The sequence below is a fragment of the Balaenoptera ricei genome, chromosome 12 (assembly GCF_028023285.1).
Source record: "Balaenoptera ricei isolate mBalRic1 chromosome 12, mBalRic1.hap2, whole genome shotgun sequence".
NCBI lineage: Eukaryota > Metazoa > Chordata > Mammalia > Artiodactyla > Balaenopteridae > Balaenoptera > Balaenoptera ricei.
The window spans coordinates 76,680,042-76,700,774 of record NC_082650.1 but is presented as its reverse complement, the minus strand read 5'-3'; the positions used below and the strand labels follow the sequence as shown (position 1 = coordinate 76,700,774).

The 20,733-nt window shown below is 34.6% G+C and overlaps 1 protein-coding gene across 5 annotated transcripts in view; it reads left to right on the top strand.

The window, feature by feature from the left end:
• Positions 1-20,733, top strand: part of DOP1A (DOP1 leucine zipper like protein A) — a 114,027-nt gene that overhangs the window by 35,011 nt on the left and 58,283 nt on the right. For 4 of the 5 annotated variants that reach the window (XR_009506226.1, XR_009506225.1, XR_009506227.1 and 1 more), the window contains exons 4-11: positions 1,534-1,704; positions 3,968-4,161; positions 8,823-8,917; positions 13,627-13,726; positions 14,455-14,564; positions 15,498-15,606; positions 16,804-16,924; positions 19,131-19,250. Coding sequence is in view for 1 of the 5 variants with exons in the window: in XM_059941727.1 (XP_059797710.1) it covers positions 1,534-1,704; positions 3,968-4,161; positions 8,823-8,917; positions 13,627-13,726; positions 14,455-14,564; positions 15,498-15,606; positions 16,804-16,924; positions 19,131-19,250 (1,020 nt within the window). In the remaining 4 variants the exon portion in view is untranslated. Of the gene's footprint in view, positions 1-742; positions 874-1,533; positions 1,705-3,967; positions 4,162-8,822; positions 8,918-13,626; positions 13,727-14,454; positions 14,565-15,497; positions 15,607-16,803; positions 16,925-19,130; positions 19,251-20,733 lie in introns of all 5 variants that reach the window. The other variant, XR_009506228.1, reaches the window with a different exon arrangement.

The window sequence follows — 20,733 nt, the reverse complement described above, 5'->3', positions numbered from 1 at the left end:
TCCAGCAGTGCACAGGGGTTCCCTTGTCTCCACATCCACACCAGCATTTGTTATATCTTGTCTTTTTGATGATGGCCCTTCTGTCAGGCATGAGATGTTATCTCACCGTGGTTTTAATATGCATTTCCCTGTTGACTAGTGATGTTGAGCATCTTTTCATGTACCTGTTGACCATTCATGTATCTTCTTTGGAGAGAAGTCTATTCAGGTCCTTTGCCCATTTTGTAATTAGGTTATTTGTTTGTTTGCTATTGAGTTGTACAAGTTCTTTATGTGTTTTAGATATTAACCCCTTATCAGATATATGGTTTGCAAACATTTTTTCCCATTCTGTAGGTTGTCTTTTTACTCTGTTGATGTTTCCTTTTGCTGCTGCAAGGAATAGCATTACTTTTTTTTTTTGGCTGCACTGTGTGGCATGCGAGATCTTAGTTCCCCGACCAGGGATTGGACCCTTGCCCCCTGCAGTGGAAGCGCAGAGTCTTAACCACTGGACCGCCAGGAAAGTCCCTAGCATTACTTATTATTATCACAGCAATAGAATTACTTACTGTTGGTAAGAACAGAATTACTTATTAGAATAAGTGTTAGGCTCTATGGGAACATCAAATAGGGAGCCTAACCTAGTCTAATTAGGAGACAGTCTCCTCAAGGAAACAGCTTAGGCTGAGTCCTGAAAGTCTAGGAATCATCCAGACAACAAGGAGGTTGTAAGTAAGGGAGCAGGAATTGTATCTTTCAGAGCAGCACGTGCGAAGGCCTGCTCACTAACGAGGGTGTGGAAAGTTCTACAATGAACTTGAGAGGAATTGTTCAGCGTAGCTGGAGCAGAGGTTGCAGGAGTGATATTGAGCATACGTGGTCTGTACAGAGGTATGTCGTAACGAGATGTTAAAGCCACATTAAGCATTTAGACTGTATCTTAAAGGCAGCAGGAACCCAGTGAAAGGGCTATCCTGAAGCAGTACTTGGTAAGACATGGTGATTGAGATATGATGATTGGTAAGAGATGATGACTGAGATATCTTGGTGGTCTCTTCTAAGGAACTATCTGATGGAGATGGAGAGAATTTATTATATTCAAAAAATATGTAGGAGAATGGCTTGGAGAGAAAACTTGATAATTGATTCCGATTTAAAGTAGATTTTTTTAAAAGGGTCAAGGGTCACTCCAAGATGTATAGCTTTTGGTCAACCAGATGGATGCTGATGCCGTATTTTGAAATGGAAATTACAGGGGAAGGATCAGGATTTTGGGCAGGGGGAGAGAGGGAACTCTGTTTACGAATCGTGAAATTTGAAGGCCTTTGTGAAACAGCTAGGTGGCCACTGGGTTTATGAGTATGAAGCTCAGGTGAGAGACCTGGGTTGGTTACATAGATACAGAAGGCATCACTATACAGGATACCATTTTAAGCTGAGCAGTATAACATTATTTCATTTAAAAAAGATTTATACACACATGTTGGTACATATGAATTAATATTTTGTAGTTATTTTATCTCTCACTTTTGTTTTTATTTTTTAAAACAGTTCTGGACTATTTCCTCTTCTTGCAAATGCTGCCATGTCGGTGAAACCAACATTGCTAAGTCTGTATGAGATATATTATCTGCCTTTGGGTAAAACACTGAAGCCTGGTCTACAAGGATTGCTAACTGGTATTCTTCCTGGCTTAGAAGAAGGATCAGAGTACTATGAGAGGTAAGAGAGTACTGTTACTGCTGCAGCTAAGTAATCAAAGTCATGGATTTGTCAGCAAGCATCCTTAAATCAGTAATATTAACATCACAAAAACTAATTATTCTTGACACTTCAGTATATCACCTGACGATTTTTATAGCAAAATAATTATTGTAGTGTGTCTACTTTGTATATCACACTGAAAATTTAGCTGAGTAATAAGAGCACAGACTTGGAAGGTAGATGGACTAGGTTCAAATCCTAGTTTGACAGACACTGTGTGAGCTTAGGAAAGCTTTTTCTACATTTCTGAACTTTACTGAGTTTTCTCATGTATAAAAAAGCATAACCTATTTCATTGTGTTACTATACTATTTCAATATCACTTAGTCTAGTGCCTAGCACATAAAAAATCACTCAAAAATTTGTGACCCATAATTTAAAATAATAGTACAATAGATAGGACATTTAAATTAATAAAAAGAATGGGAAATTGGGCCATGTACCATCAATTTTTAAATTGTTAATGGTGGAAAATAGCCTAGCACCAACCTATTGACATGATACTCTTGATATTTTAACTCTTCAAAGAAAATGATTTGATCTGTTTTGGAGCCTGTTATTTCTTTGAAAGTTAATAGTGGTAGACAATGCAGGGTAACGTTAAGTATCTTTAATATCTCTGTTACTGATATTCTTACCAAAAAGGAAATTATGAATTAAGGTGGCAGAAAAAGAAAATGCCAAACTTTCTTTACGAGTACACGTAATGATTTAAATTTAAATAATTTATTCCAGTGCATTGACAAGCTACTCTATTTTATTGTATTTCATCTGCTCCCATAATGCTGTAAGAATCTAATCCTGAAAATATTGGATTACTCTTATAAGCTGCTTTGAGAAAAAATACTTTTGTCCTCAAAACTTATCATTTACTTTTATTAACTTTTTTACTTACTTGCTTACAATTTTAGAAACACAATGTGAGATTATTAAGTTTATAAATCAGTCTTGTTTTAAATTGTTTTATTAATTCTCCTAAGGGAAGCATACAATGAATACCGTTTTATAAATCTGCTAGTTATAATTAAAAATTTAACGTAGAAATTGAATAATGATCTTTATGACTGTGGTATCTGTATGATTTAATCTTGTTATGTGCCTTAGTCCTTTGGGCTGTTGTAACAAAATACCACAGACTGGGTAGAAATTTATTTTCAGAAATTTAGAAATATTCAGAAGTGCAAAAATTCAGAAATTTATTTCTCACAGTTCTTGAGGCTGGGAGTCCAAAATCAAGGTGCCAACATGGCCATGCTCTGGTGAGAGCCTTCTGCCTGGTTCATAGCTGGAACGTTTTCCCTATATCCTCATCTACTGGAAGGGACTTTGGAGCTCTGTTGGTATTTCTTTCATAAGAACACTAATCTCATTCATGAGAGCTCCACCCTCATGACTTAAGCACCTCCCAAAGGCTCCACATTCTAATACCATCACTTTGGGGGATCAGGGTTTTAATGTATAAATTTTCAGGGAACATAAACATTCAGACCACAGCAATATGTTTTGCCAGTTATTTCACACAAGTTCTATAAAATGATATGAAAACATGTTTTTTTAATGCGTAGGTAAATTGAGGCTAGAAGGGATTACAGTGTTAGTATTAAATCACATAGTAAGTTAACAGTAGAACTCATCATCAGATTCTCTTGATTCTGAATTTGCTATACAGCAATGTAATAATTTTTGTGTATTGCATTATCTTATGTTTAAAACAAATGTAATTATTCTTTAAATGCAGTTCTTAATAAAGCAATAATGCATCTCTGATTTTGTCATAGGATAATTCATTGAAATAGTGAATTACATAATGTGATTTCAAAGACAAGGAAATATTTAGAAATAGCCTTTAAAATTTTGTAGAAAATCAACAGAAGATATGTTCTGCTATAGGATTATTATTAACTATAATGTATGTGGGTTTAACAACCCACTGAGGCAGATGGGACTTGTGGTGGTGTTTTTGTTGTTATCTTCATTTTACGGATGAGGAAACTGAACTGAAGAAAGACTAAGTGATTTCCCCAGATTACACAGCTAGTAAATGGGAGAGCCAGGACTTACACCCAGTTCTCTGACTCTGACATGTATGCTTCTTCCCATCTATGGAACATATGACTACGGCAGGGATGCTTTCATACATTCTGGGAGAGGATAATGATTTGTGTTTAACATCGTGAAACTAAATATTTCCCTTTTTCAACCACTTTATTTTGTACCTCAGAACAAACACATTATTGGAAAAGGTTGCTACTGCAGTGGACCAGTCGGCATTCTACAGTGCCCTCTGGGGTAGTCTTCTTACCAGTCCTGCTGTGCGTTTACCTGGAATCACATATGTTCTCGCCCATTTGAACAGGAAGCTTTCCATGGAAGATCAGCTTTATATAATTGGCAGTGATATTGAGCTAATGGTAGGTATACGTGTGGTTGTTCATTTAACTCATAATTCTTTATAGCCAGACACAAAATTCCAGATACTGAGAATCGTGCCACGAATGAAGTTCCTGTTTTCATGGAGCTTACATTTTTCATCAAGGAAACTTAAAGACCAAAATAGTCGCTAATTATTTTTTTGAAAACCTACAAATTCTTTTTTCATGGAAAAGGAATTGTTATTTATATGTTATCTTTATTATCTGTTATTCAAGCAAATAAATGGTCTTTATTACCATCTTGCTAACTGATCAGACCATTGTTAACATAGCCACATTCATTATATTATCCCGAAGTGTACCTTCTGTTGGATCATAGATTTCTTTATAGGAAAGACAGATTTTAGACAAAGTGATAGCCAGATTCTGTATGGGATTTATGCAAAATGATGTATTACTAAAGCAGATAGTGAAAGATAGTTGAAAAAAATCACATTGATTGTTTGCTTATACTTTTTAATTTCAAGATTAAGAACAGAAGGAAACCTTTTATCTCTGTAGAGTGCTGTACTCTTAAAATGAGCAAGGAGTGAAAAACAAAGAATCCCTTAAAGGTCATTTTGAAATGTTTAAAGAAAAAGGTTGTGATTAATCATCCTTTACTTTTTCCCCATATGATTATGAAATGACAGATTTTTATGCAGATTTTTGGTTATATGTATTAAAGTGTAATTAACATACACTGAAATTAACTCGTGTACAGTTGTATGAATTTGACAAATATATAGTCATTTGTCAAATTCATACATACTATAGTATACTATACATACTATATACATATATACATACTATAAAATCAAGATAGAGAACATTTACATCACCCCAAAAAGTTCTTTTTTGTCCCTTCGTAGTCACTCTCATTCCCCTACACTCCCAAGCCCTTGTAAACACTGGTCTATTTTCTATTCCTGTAGATTGTGCTTTTTACAGAATGTTACATAATAGAATCATGCAGTGTTAGCTGTTGTCTGGTTTCTTTTACTTTGTACAACATGTTTGAGAATCATCCACGTTTTTGCATGTATCAATAGTTTGTTCTTTTATATTGCTATGTAGTATTGTATGAATATACCATAGTTTGTTTATTCATTCACTGATTAATGAACATTTGAGTTCTTTCCAGTTTGGGGCAGTTATGAATAAAACTAATATAAACATTTGCATACAGTTATTTATATAGACATATGTTCTTTTTTTTCCATTTACAGCTATTTCTCTTTTTTTTCATATTTATTTATTTATTTGGCTGCGTTGGGTCTTGGTTGTGGCACACGCAATCTTTTGTTGCGGTGCATGGGCTTCTCTCCAGCTGTGGCACTCAGGCTCTAGAGCGCACGGGCTCAGTAGTTGCAGGGTGTGGGCTCTCTAGTTGTGGTGCACGGGCTCCAGAGCACGTGGGCTCAGTAGTTGAGGCACGCAGCCTCTCTAGGTGTGGCTCACAGGCTCTAGAGGCTGCAGGCTTAGTTGCCCCGCGGCATGTGGGATCTTAGTTCCCTGACCAGGGATCGAACCCGCGTCCCCTGCATTGGAAGGCAGATTCTTAACCACTGGACCACCAGGGAAGTCCCTCTTTTTTTAAAATTTTTATTTTATATTGGAATATAGTTGATTTATAATGTTAGTCTCAAGTGCACAGCAACATGATTCAGTTATACATATGCATATATCTATTCTTTTTCAAATTCTTTTCCCATTTAGATTATTACAGAATATTGAGTAGAGTTCCCTGTGCTGTACAGTAGGTCTTTGTTGGTTATCTGTTTTAAATACAGTAGTGTGTATATGTTACTCCCAACCTCCTAATTTATCCCTTCCCCCCATCTTCCCCCTTTGGTAACCATAAGTTTGTTTTCTAAGTCTGTGAGTCTGTTTCTGTTTTGTAAATAAGTTCATTTGTATCATTTTTTTTAAGATTCCTTATATAAGTGATATTGTATGATACTTGTCTTTCTCTGTCTTACTTCACTTAGTATGATAATATCTAGGTCCATCTATGTTGCTGCAAATGGCATTATTTCATTCTTTTTAATGGCTGAGTAATATTCCATTGTATATATGTACCACATCTTCTTTATCCAGACATGTATTCTTATTTCTTGGGAAAATACCTAGGAATGGGATTCCTGCTTTATAAGGTAAATATATGTTTAACTTTTTTTTATAACAGCTTTATTGAGATATAATTCACATACAATGAAATTTATCCTTTTGAATTGTACAGTTCAGTGGTTTTTAGTATATTCACAAAGTTGTACAACTATCACCACTAATTTGAGAACATTTTCGTCACCCCAGAAAGAAACCCCATCTGTACCCATTAATCACATCACATTTTCCCCTTACTCCTGTCCCTAGCAACTACTGTCTATTTTCTGTTTCTATAGATTTGCCTATTCTGGACATTTCATATAAATGAAATATATAATATGTAGTCTTTTTTTTTTTTTTTTTTAAATTTATTTATGGCTGTGTTGGGTCTTCATTTCTGTGCGAGGGCTTTCTCCAGTTGTGGCAAGCGGGGGCCACTCTTCATCGCGACGCGCGGGCCTCTCACTGTCACGGCCTCTCCCGTTGCAGAGCACAAGCTCCAGACGTGCAGGCTCAGTAGTTGTGGCTTACGGGCCTAGCCGCTCCGCGGCATGTGGGATCTTCTCAGACCAGGGCTCGAACTCATGTCCCCTGCATTGGCAGGCGGATTCTTTACCACTGTGCCACCAGGGAAGCCCAATACATAGTCTTTTATGAATAACTTCTTTCACTTACCATAATATTTTCAAGATTTGTTCATATTGAAGCATGTACTTCATTCCTTTTAATGGCTGATTAATATTCTATTGTGTGGATATAACACATTTTATTTATCCATCGTTCAGTTGATTACAGTTTGGGTTACTTCTACTTTTTGGCTATTAAGGAATAATTCTTTATGAACATTCATGTATAAGTTTTTGTGTAGGCATAAGTTTTTGTATCTTCTAGGTATACACCTAACAGTGGGATTACTGGGTCATATGGTAACTATGTTTAACTTTTTGAGGAACTGGCAAACTGTTTTCCAAAGTGACTGTACCGATGTACATTCCAATTAGCAATATACGAGAGTTCCCTTTTCTCTACATCCATTTCTATACTTGTTATTGTCTGTCTTTTTTATTACAGCCATCCTAATGGGTGTGAAGTGTTATTGTGGTTTTGATTTGCATTTCCCTGATGACTAATGATGTTGGACATATTTGTGGTTATTGGCCGTCTTTAAATCTTTGGAGAAATGTCTGTTCAAATTCTTTGCCCGTTATTTAAATTGGTTTGTTTCTCTTTTTGTTGTTATGTTGTAGGAGTTCTCTACACATTTTGGGTATTAAATTCTTATCATATATATGATTTAAAAATATTTTCTCCCATTCTCTCAGTTGTCTTCTCACTTTCTTGATAGTGTCCTTTGAAGCACAAAAATTTTAATTTTGATCAAATCCAATTTATCTGTTTTCTTTTTTGTCATTTGTGCTTTTGGTGTTAGATATTATCTAAGAAATTGTGTCTAATCTAAGCTCAAACAGATTTACTTCTATATTTTCTCCTAATATATGTTTTAAGGTTATAAGAAACTACCAAACTATTTTCCAAATGTATTGTTACATTTCCTTTTAATGACTTAATGGAAGTTTTAAAGAAGTCATTTTTTTAAATTTCTTTAAAAAAACAAGTGCCATAATTGGAAAACTGTTTATAATACGTCACAGTCAAAGGATTAACCTCCTTATTATTCAAAGAGCTACATAAATAAATAAGTAAATATTAATAGTCAAGTAGAAAAATTGATTTGAACAGAAACTTAACCTAAGGAAATAAAAATAATTCAAAGGTACGAAAAAAGTCTCAATGTTATTTATAAGAAGGGAAATAAAAATTTAAACTGTATGAAGATACCCGTTTTCATATATCAGATTGGCAAAAACAAAAAATGTGTGGGTAAACACGGAAAAACAAATTGTCACACAGAGCTGGTGAGAATATAAATATACATAACCTTAAGACAAAGCATTACACTATTTAAATTGCAACTGCGTATATCACAATATCTGGAAATTCTGCTTTGAAAGATTTATCCTATAGGTGTGCTTGTATATTATGTAAGTATATTGCAACATTATTTACAATAGTAATTGGTTGTAAACAGTATAAATGTCCATCATTAGGAGCCTAGTTAAATTAGGATTCATCTGTGAAAGGAAGTATTTCTTCGGATATAAAAAATGAAACTCTTTATGTAGTGTTAAGGAAAGCTCTTCAGAGTATGTTGTTAAATGAAAAAGGCAGAGTTTGGGATTATGCATGCATGTTTTTATCTACTTATATTTACAGAAAGTATTCAGTAGTCTTGATTGTTTACACAAACAAAACTGGGTGGTTGGAAACAGATGGGGGAGAAACTTTTGGCTGTGTACTCTTTTGTACTCCTTAATTTTAAACTATTATAATATATTTACCTATTCAAAACAATGTAAAAATGTGTAATTAGTGATATAAGAAACTTGGAAGCATACTTCTTTTTTTTGAGGAAAATGAAGCATTGTTACATTTTCATGGTAACTATTTCCCAGGGTAATACACAATAGATACTAAAGACTCTCTTATTTTAGGTAGAAGCAGTAAGCACTTCGGTGCAGGATTCAAGTGTACTGGTACAGAGAAGCACACTGGACCTCATACTCTTCTGTTTTCCATTCCACATGAGTCAGGTAAAACAATAATGCCAATATCAACATAAGGCATTCTTTCGAAATTCATAGATTCCTGATATGTAGTTATTTTTAAAATTGGATTTAAGTTGGATTCTTTTGTTTTATAAACCAGTAAGTACATAGAAAACAAGTTCCCTTTTTAAGGAGTGGAATTTGTGAAATTTGGGGGAAAATAAGATTTATTGATTTGGATAAGAATATGAAGAATGAAATAGATTATTTCATACCTTTAAAAAAAAGTTTTAACCTTTAAAAAGCAAGAGGTACTGTTATTCATTGCTAGCTGTGAGTAAGCCAAGACTCTGAGACCCAGGCCTTCTACCTAGCTGTTATCTCTGTCCTAATGTCATCTTTTCTTGGTTTGGTGATTTTGGGGATGTATGTCAGACCCTTAGCAGAGTTGGCTGTAATTTGAAAGCCAAATATTTAGTTACTCTGACATTCTCTAGTACAGTTGAAATTTGAACAAGGGTTTGAACTGCACAGGTCCACTTATATGCAGATTTTTTTTCAGTAGTAAATACTACAGTACTACAAGATCCACGGTTGTTTGAATCCTAGGATATGGAACTGCGGATATGGAGGGCCAACTGAAATTATGCTTGGATTTTCCATTAACTGTCGGCACTCTTAACCCCCTCTTTGTTCATGGGTCAACTGTACTTTCATGACAGATGAGAATAGCTCACTTAAATTGTAAATGAAGCTGGAACTTAATTTAATCACTATCCTCATTTTTTAAGGAAGTGATCTAAATTCTTTTGAGTTCTAAATTCTGATGAGCAATTTAGAGCACCAATGTGTAAGTATTCAGAATGGTGGAACTACATACCTAACAAATGTAATAAGAAATGGAAAACTTTTACCTTGGAAAAGTAAGTTTGTTTCTAAAATGTCATTAGCAGAAAAGACTATTATTTGGGATTTTGTAAGAGCTGTGGTTAGTAGATAACTAGTGAATTTTCATTATGATTGGCCATGCTCAAATTTTTCTTTATTACTTTATTCAGTTTGAAATTGAGTTATTAATAATTGAAGAATCTTACCCTTCATTGCCTATACTGTTCCCTAGTAATAGGAACAGTATTTTTATAGGGGTGGGACATAAACCACCCCCAGTTTCTATTTTAAGACTTGCCATCCTTAAGCCAGGGGCCTTTATTCTGCCTCTGGCTTTTCACAGAAATGGCTGCTGGGGCATATCAGTGTAGTCTAAGCTTACCAGTAGAGAGGTGGGCAAGCAGCCTGCAAGGTAAGAATGATTTTTTACTTTTTAAAAAGCTTATAAAAGAAAACAAAGGAGATTATGGCAAAGAAATATATGTGGCTCAAAAACCTAAAATGTTTATTAAAGAAACGTATTAACCTTTACTCTTAAACATTCCCATTGCTTTCTTCCCTTTCAAACTTTAAGCGCTATTAGTCCTTCAGTATACTGATAGATGATTCAGCAAGATCTAAAGAATTAAGTCATGGTAGACTTAAATTGAGAAGAACAGTGTAATCTCACTAGACCAGTACTTCTCAGCCTTTTTTCAACCTGAGCTTCTTTCAGTACTTTCTTAACTCTACCACCTCTGTATCCCTACCCACCAAGAAGATTTTCTCTGCCTTCCTTCTGTAATTTGTATTATGAAAACAATAGCTGTGTTGAATATGTTTTTTAAAAGTACATGCTCCACCCAGACCCAATTCTAATACTCTTCCCCCCCATTACTATACCATATTATTAGATTACCTGAGAAAAAGGATCAAAGGATCATGACAGAGTAATCTTTGTTCCCCACTTTCCTCCTTTACATGTCTTGCATGTAATAAACTCATAACAAGTATTGATTGCAATGGTAATTTAAGAGAGCCTTCATTACCTTATCCCAAAAAGAGTGATTGCTGTTAGGAGTGTTAGCACTTTACAAGTTTATTAGACTCTTTTTATTAATTTTATGGAAAGTTGACCCTAATCTCTAGAAGTTAGACCTTTAATTGAGATTATAATAGAATTTTTTTCCATATTAGCAATACGTAGTGATGTCAATAGTAATCAAGAAGTGACTTCTTACTTTCTTAGGAAAGTAAGCTTTTCTCTCAAAATAAGATTGGAAGACATTAGTACTTTTCATATCTTGTGACAATATCTGTGACCTACATATCTGAGGTTAAATAGGTAGATCAGCAGTTCTTTGGTTTCAGGACCCCATTACACTCTTTAAAAATATTGAGGATCCTAAAAATTCTTTTGCTTATGTAGGTTAGATCTATCTATGTTTATCATATTATAAATTAAAACTGACAAATTTTAAAATATTTACTAATTCATTTAAAATAATAACAAAGTTATCACATGAGTACAAGTAATATTTTTTGAGAGTATTTTCCAACATGTTAAAAAGAATTAGTAGATTAGCATTGTTTTATATTTTTTGCAAATCTCTTTAATGTCTGGTCTAATAGTAGAAAGCAGAATGCTCGTATCTACTTCAGCATTCACTCTGTTGTGATTTTTTTCTTTTGATTGAAGTATATGGATAAAATTTGTTCTCACACAGATACTAGTTGGAAAAGGAAGGAGTATTTCAATAGTCTTTTTTGTTAAAATAGTATATTTTTCTTTGATACTACACCAAAACTCAACAAGCTATAGTTTTCAAAACAATTAGTTGTAATATGGAGTCTAAAACCATATCAATGAACTTTTCATAGTGCGTTTCATTAAAATCCACTGGTCTGTCTTGCACTTTGAATGGATCTTTTACTCATACATGCTTTTGTAACATCATGATTGGTTGTTTGGAAAGTGTTGTTTTACTGAATTATGCATATCACCCAAGTGTTAACACAGCAACAGTCACATTTACTAGTATCACCACTGATCTCATCAGTAAAGTTTGTTAGGTATTGGGAAGCTTTCAAGCCAATTCAGTTCAATTCAATATAATTTCAAACCAAATACAAATTTTCCAAAATTCTAATTTTCTCTTGGAAGCTTAAATTTTATTATTTGTAACAATGAATATTAATTGTTTTCCTTGAAGTGACAGGCTCACTTTGTTTATTTTTGAGAAAATGTCTGCCAGGTGTCCAAGCCTGAATAATCATAGATCATATCAGTCATTCTTGCAGGTAAAAGTGGTATTCTGTGACAAATAGCTGGTAGTTCACCTCACAATTCAAATAGTCACACAAGTGCTTTTCCTCGAGACATCCATCATGCTTCAGTTTACAGTAGGAGTGCTTTATGTATACTTTCATTACACAGAATATTAAAAGACAGGTACTCAAGAGTCAATATTTAATAAAAATAAATGTTTGCTGTTTAATCGACATTCTTAAGTGAAACTTTTTTCTTTTTTTGTTTTTGACTTTTACTGTAAATACATAACAGTAAAAAATACAATGACTACAAGTACAGTGGATGCCACTCTGGTACTGCTTCTTTTTGTGTTAAGATGCCAGCAGTTTTACCCACTATTGCATGATCAGAGCAAATGTTAAAACATCAAAAAAGGCAAATAACATCTTGGTATTGTTTTATAATTTTTTTTTTACCTTGTGGTCCTCCTGAAAGGCTCTTAGAGATCCCCGGGAGTCTGGGAACCACCGTTTGAGAATTGCTTAGATGAATAGAAGACATCTGTGTTCGGATGAGTGACCGTATTTTGGCAGCTGCTGATGATCTGTGTTCTGTAACGTGTCAGTTATTTCTCTAAGATTCCTTTAAAATAAGCAAGTTGGGTGAATTCCTTTCTAATACTGGCTGTCAAAAAGCATGGTGTAGTAAAAAGTTGGGTAGTCTGATTAAGGAGAGGTGCATTCTCTATCAGCTGGGCACCAACAAGGCATTTAAGTACTTAGGCCCTGTGAGGCTCTGGTCCTTTATTCTAAAGTGGTTGTGAGACTAGGTGATTTCTACCATACCTTCTAATGCTCAAATTCCAAAATTCTATTCTAAAGTGATTATCTAGTAATATTCTTAAAATTGACAGCAATTTAATTAACTGCTTTCCTTTTTTCTTTTAACTTGAACTCTTTTAGCTGAAACCAGATCTCCTTTAGTAAATCATATTTTAAACATCTAATTAAGGCTATTAGGAAAGAGGCAAAGAAAAAAGTGAATTATTTCTCTTTAAAAGACCTGGAGTAAAATGAAAAAAAGATATTAAGATTTGTTAAAGCTGGGTGATGGTTACAAAAAGGGTTCATTATATTGTTTTCTGTATTTCTCCGTGTTTGAAATACTACAGGATAAAAATTTTAAAAAGAACAGGAAATGAAAGACTTGGAATTGATGAAGATAGTGAACTTCTGAACAGTTTATTTATAGTCAGTTGACACCACTATGAATGTGAACGACTAAAGGCATATTATTTTCTTGTGTCTGTCCCTTCTGGCTCCAATTTCTTTGTTTCTGACAGATTTTGCTAATATTGGATAGGATAAAGAACTTTAAAATGGAAGTTAAACTATTTCAGTTATAGTTTTAGCTATGCAATTAAATAGCTGTGTTATCCAGCTTTTCTGTTTCCTAATCTGTAACATGGAAGTAATAATTCCTGTGTTTGAAAGATCAAGTGAGATAATGTTGTATGAAAGGACCTCATAAACCCTCAAGTTCTGAATGTACTGTGAGGTATTATTTTTTTAAAGAGGAAAGAAAGTAATATATTTTTGTATGTGATTAAGTACAACCACATTCCCAACTGTTGCAGGCCACTCGACCAGACATGATAAGGATCTTGTCAGCAGCCCTGCACGTAGTATTAAGGAGGGATATGTCCCTGAACCGAAGACTTTATGCCTGGCTTCTCGGTAAGTGTTTGATGTGTGTGGTCTTAGCTAGGAAAGGATGAAGGGAAATTTTCCATACATAAGTATTATCAAGTTTATGTATGTCCTAAATTAAGAAACTAAAAGTTTACTTAAATAGACAATAAAAATAAAGACAGTATGAGTTGTGTATGGTATGAAGAAATCTCAAAAGCTTCTTAGTTGAAGAAGCTGTTTTAATCTATAGGTCATGTTCCCTTTGACAAGATTTTTTTCCCCTTATAAATTGAGGCTGTTATACTCTAAGTATGTAGACAAAGAAGGATAAATTCATAATCAAAATAATGACATAATATCCAAAACTTGAAAGGAATTAGGACTAGTACTACTGTCCCACACATGGTATCTGTCTCCCACTCAGGCAGTAAAATATTGTGTACACTTTGTTCTTCCATACTTTTTGTGAGTGTTTGGCCTGCCTAGAGTGAGAAGACACAATATAACTTATTTTGGATTTTCTGAATCTTCAGTTATTTCACTGATTGAAAAAAACCAAGATAATTCTGGAAGTTTACTATGATACTCACTTATGTATTGAATTGGTTTCCCTTTATTAAACTATCTAAAATGATCTCTCTTGCTGACATTGATTGGGCTACTAATTGGTAAGTGTTTAGTGCTGTTTTTGAGATATTTGCTGTTTTGGTATTTAGTGAACAACAGTTTTAAGAATTCCATTTTAATTTATTTTACAATTTGTTTCCATGGAGGTTTTGATAACAACGGTGCTATCATAGGACCCAGAAGCACAAGACACAGCAATCCTGAAGAACACGCCACTTACTATTTCACTACCTTTTCAAAAGAATTGTTGGTTCAGGTAATGGATGCTTTCATTTCATTTTTTGGTTACTCCGTGACCACTGTAGTTACTCAACAAATAACAAATAAGACAGAGTCCTGCCTTAAATGAATTAATTTACAGTTGAAGGGGTGGAGACAGGACTCACAAACTTCCTAAGAATGACTGTAACAAGCAAATGGCTGCAATAAAATAAGTAAGTAATGGTAAGCTAGACTCACTTCTGTGTCAGTCCTGAGATCTTTTTCTTCATTTACTGTGTTTTCATGAGTTCATCACAGCATAGTTGCAGCTTCTCACCTGTCTGTCCTATGGAAGTTGGAGCTCTTCCAAAAATGAGCCAGGACCTGTGTTATTTACTCTGAAATTCCAGGGAAATTTGGGTAGCAACAAGAATCTAAATGTTAAAACTACTTTTGTAATGGAAATATTAAAATGATCTATAGGCTTATTTAATATTATTTTTACTTCAATTAAATTTATTCAAGATATCGTAAACTGAGAGAGTACATGGTATCTGAAACAGTTTGAAATAAGTGAGGTTATAAGAATACAGTTTTGAGTTACTAATGGGAAAATAATTGCATAATAGTAGATACTGCCATGATAATGAGTGATAGTTTGGGGCATGTTGACAGTCAAGAGGAACATTTTTATCTTTTAGGAAATCAAATAATTCATGAATTTATTTTTCTATATTTTCTTTACATTTTCTCTAGAAAAAAAGGTGGAAAAGTTAAGCCCTTTTTTTCTTCTGTCAAGAGAAATGAGTATAACTTTTCTTTTCCCCCTAGCAGAGGAAAAAAGCCAACTTCAGCAAAAGAACTTCAGAAAAGCAATAGGAGATGTAAATCTCTGTTTACATATGCTTGTATATAAAAATATTTTTCTTAAGAAAATATCTTTGAATTTGTTTACTTAAATGACTAATGTACTTTTTCTTCTTTGAAGGCAATGGTGGGGATCTTACAAGTGAATGGATTTGGAGAAGAGAGCACTTTAATGCAGGATCTAAAACCTTTTCGTATTTTAATCAGTTTACTGGACAAACCTGAGCTAGGTAATATATACTATCCTAACTATCCTAGGGCATAAGATCATAAGTGGTTGTTTTGTATTGCTTCATGATAAAAATAAGACAAAGTCATTACTTAGAAAAATTGCTGTATTTTGAGGTGGCCTTTTAAATACAGGTTCTCAACAATTTCTCACCTAAAATTCACTCTATTACATTAAGAAGATACAGATGTACATTCAGCTGGTATGTTATCATATGTCTACCCTGTACTACACAGGTAGCAGAGGAGTCACCTTAAAGGTGCTATCTAAGCTCCTCAATCCTGATTAAGGTACTGAAATCGAAACACTGATGATCTGTCATGACTATCTTATAGTTCACAGAACTCAAGGATTTGAGCAAAAATATTTTAGTCACATCCCTCAACCTTCTTCCCCACATCTGCTTTGTTTTATGTGTTTTCCCTTTCTTCACTGTGTACTTCTTATATACTAGATCTCTGGGAAAGATAGTTATGGCACCTGGGGCAGAAATTAAGAAAAACTGAAAATATTAGCAACGATAAAGTGAAATAATAAAGTATGTAGTTTTATTAAATTATGTGCAGAAGTTCAAGCAAATATGCATAAGTTCTCTCACCAACTCTTAAAAGAAAAATGAAAAAATTTAAATATAAAAATAACTTGAGTTGTACCAGTGGCTCTGTTACATGGTAATAGATGGAAGTTCAGGAAGTTTTCTGAGGAGATTGGCATCTCTTATAGCAGTAAAGTTTAGCCTTGTGCACTTTTGTATTATTTTAATTAATAATAGTAATGTAAGTTACATTCATTGAATACTCATTATATTCTGGGAACCATGCTACCCATCTTACAGAATTTTTCCTAACCCTTACACTGATGGTCCCATAAGTTTGCTATTATCCTCATCCTGCATGAAGAAACTAAAGCTCAAAGAAGTTAAATAACTTGTCCAAGCTAATAGAGCTATTAACTGGCAAAACCAATTTCCCGGATTTTGTAATTTCTTTTAAGTCTACCTATATAGTTAAATAAACATTTGTTCAGTCATTTACTATTTTACTGTTAGCCTCTCAGGATGTGAAGTTTAGTTTCACTTCTGGAAAAAACATTATGTTTTCAAAATACTTGTTTTAAAGCATACTTTAATTGTGCCAATTTGTAGATAATCATGATTTGTAATATTAATTATTGTCTTTAATATGTATATTAATTTTAGGACCTGTAATTCTAGAAGATGTCCTCATTGAAGTGTTTAGAACATTATATTCTCAATGTAAAGCAGAATTGGATCTTCAGATGGAACCACCCTTCAGCAAGGATCACGCTCAGTTAAGCAGGTGGATTACCAAAATATTAAGCACGACACAAAGGTCCTCCTTTATTAATATTTGTAAAGTAGACATTGCTATATGAAATTTGTGTTATGAATGAGTGAGTTTGATTTAAAGTATCACTATATTTTAATAATGTGAACTCTCATAATTAACTGCGCTGACCTTTCCAACAGGCACGTGTAGCATGAGTGCTGTGTACAATGCCAGCACCTTCCAGGGTTGGTTCTCGACCTCACCAGTTTAGAAAACTAAATTTTAGCAGTTAGTGTGAAGATATAGATTCCAGGGAATTCATCCACACTTACCAAACTCACAAGAGATTAGCTTTCACATGTCAGTTAATAATGAAAGCTGTGCCTTGCTTGGTAACCAGGCCTGGTAGTTTGCATGGGGTAGTGCCCTCTTGGTGCCTTGACACACTCAGGAGACCAAAGTATAGATCAGAAAAAAGACTTGAACACAGAATTAACTGAATCAGGGGGCACTAGGCGTTCTTTAAAGACTTTTTTTCAAGTGATGGTTCTTTCTTCTTTCAAATTATTTCTATATGTATATATGTGTGTGTTTATATATACACATATTTTTTTAATCCCTGGGAGAAGTCATATAACATGAGCATATCCTCTTCTCTAAGTCAGTGGTAGATACATGCTGACAAAGTCTTACTTTTTCATTTCTTTTCTACTTTAAGGAGCCTACCTGTTTTCCAGTCTCATCTATCATTATGACAAAGGATCCAAGACAACAATTTCTTTTACATAGTTTGCATTTTATTTAATTAATTAATTAATTAATTATTTTTGGCTTCACTGCGTGGCTTGTGGGATCTTAGTTCCCTGACCAGGGATTGAACCTGGGCCCTCAGCAGTGAAAGTGCAGAGTCCTAACTACTGGACCGCCAGGTAATTCTCACTTTGCATTTTATTAGTGTCACCTTGGTGACACTTTGGAGATAACCTGGGCTTTCCTAAAGCGTACTTTTATATATTAAAACTTTTTAAGACAGTTTTTGATTTCTGATAAATATAATCCCCTCTGATTTTTGTTTGAGCAGCTAATATTGACTAACCTTGTACTCTGTTTCATTCTGTACACTGCCTGATAATTTATTTTGTCCCATAGAGTGTTAAATTAGCCTTTCGTGCTATAACACGCTAGTTATATTGACAGTACATCACTATATAGAAAAATAATTATTTTTAATTGTTAGGAAGGGTGACAGGAGATGGTAGTTAGGTGGGTATTTAATAGGCTAGAGGGCTCCCACTTGAAATAACAAAGTTATTTTTCCCTAATGGAATTACAGTAAGAGTGGCTATTGACAGTATTACTTCTTTTTGTTGTTATTGTTTTTCAAGCTAAAAATAACAATTTGATTGAAACTCACCAAGATAAACTTAACCTTTCTCAAACAAATCCTGAATAGTACAGGAAAGCAGACAAAATTCTTTCAGAATCAAGGCTGTCAAAATCAAATCACCGGGCCTTCCCTGGTGGCGCAGTGGTTAAGAATCCGCCTGCCAATGCAGGGGACACAGGTTCGAGCCCTGGTCCAAGAAGATCCCACGTGCTGCAGAGCAACTAAGCCCATGCACCACAACTACTGAGCCTGCGCTCTAGAGCCCGCAAGCCACAACTACTGAGCCCGCATACCACAACTGTCGAAGCCCGTGCACCTAGAGCCCGTGCTCCACAACAAGAGAAGCCACCGCAATGAGAAACCTGCGCACCACAACGAAGAGTAGCCCCCGCTCGCCGCAACTAGAGAAAGCCTGCGTGCAGCAACGAAGACCCAACATAACCAAAAATTAATTAATTAATTAATTAATTTTAAAAAAAACATCACCACTCAGTTTATATGTGCCAAGGGAAACAAAGGCATTTAATGCCAAATTCACCATCAGGCTCTCAAAATAGTTCAAAAAGAACTTCCTGTTCTTCTGCTGAAAGCACAGCTATTTTTCTATGCAAGGTTAATTTCTGATCTTGATCATACATTTGAGTTATGAAAACTCAAATTTGGAAAAATAACTACACATAAAGTGATAAAGTGGCAGTAGATAAAAATTATTTGTTGCAATATTCTGACTAGCAAGTTTTCTAGCAAATACTTAGGAATATGTACTCCCCTAACATCATTCCACTCACATTTAAATTTGAAAAAGTAGATGTTATATTTATCAGTTTTTGTTTTTTCTTTATTTTTTAGTAAATTAAGGGAAAATAAGAAAACAGCAGAACTGATTAAAACTGCCAACCTTCTCTTTAATTCCTTTGAGCCTTATTATATGTGGGATTATGTTGCACGTTGGTTTGAAGAATGTTGTAGGTACGTTAAACTGTTTTATTCATTTTCATTTAATAGCATTCAAAGCCAGTCTTTGTTATTTTTTTTTAAGTTCTTGAGTTTAATGAAAAGAATGTTCTTTTATACATTTTACTACTACTACTGACAACCATCATTTAATGGCCATAATCTTTCTCTACCATGTCACTCTAGAATACAGAATCATTGATCGTATAATCTTAGATTTGAAAAGGAGTTTAGAGATGAGTTATTCAGTCACCAGCATAGATGAAAGATTTTCCCTCTCCAATCTATAGTAATCCAGTTTTTCTTTGTTGTAGAGAAAATAGCAAATTTGTGGCTGGTGCCTCAGCACACTTTCCCAAAATGCTTCTCACTTTGAATAACAAAAAAGTCCTCGGTCACTTTTATGTTTTTAAAAACACAGAACCAGCCCATATTATCATCCACTCCTTAGGTCGTAAAGTTTAAAAAATGCTCTGAAAACCCAGTAATACTAGTGAACCTGGGTAGAATTTCTGTCTGGATTCTAGACCAAATTCTCTCAGCAGCAGATTAACCTCTCAAGCCTTGGGAGCATAGAGTCAACAAGTAAGCATTTATGATCTCAGGATTAGAAGTCTTTTAAAAATATAAAATTAATCCCTTTAATGATTTAGAAACTTGCTTGTTTACTCATTGAACAGCTACTGCGCACCCAGTGGAAAGGCACTATGCTAGACTTATAGACAGTGCCTGCCTTCAAAGAGCTCACAGCAGGAACAAGTAAGACATGCTCATGCGTATTCCTAGTACTGTATTAAATTAAAGGTTACGGGTGCCTTAAGAGAGAGATTAAGATGTGGTAGGAATGTAGAGGAATTGTGGGTGTCTTTTCACCACCTGGCCCTGGCCCAGGTTTCCACTTTGTTTTCACATTCACAAACATACACATATACCCTTCTTTAGGTAACCTGGACTATTCCTTGAACAACATTAACTGAGCCTTCAGTGATGCTGCTGAGCCTTCACTCATGTTATTTTTTCTAACATATTCTTCTCCCTAGCGCATCTGGTAAGGTCCTGTAAAGGGGTCACCCCCTTTCAGAAGCCTTCTATGACTCCCTCAAACCTCCCATCAGAATCAGCTTCTCCTACCCTATCACATTGTTACGTTACTTGTCTATAGGCTTATATTTCTTGCTGGCTAGGGACTGTAGCATATTCTTACTTTGTGTCTTCAGAGTGTAGGGCAGTGTATGGGCAGATAGGATTAATGTGATTTAATGCACATATTTGTTGGAGGAATAATCTCTACTACTTGTATCAGAAGAGGCTTCTTGGAAGAGGTACCGTTTGAAGGATGGCTGCATTCTGGATGTGAGAGAATGAGGCTGGGAGAGGGTGCCTATCCAGGGGGACAGGCTGGTATGAACAAAGGCCCTGAGGTTAGAAATCAAGCAGCAAATAGTCCATTTTAACTAGGAGATGAGATCTGTAGTGGGAGAAATAGGAAATAAGTCCC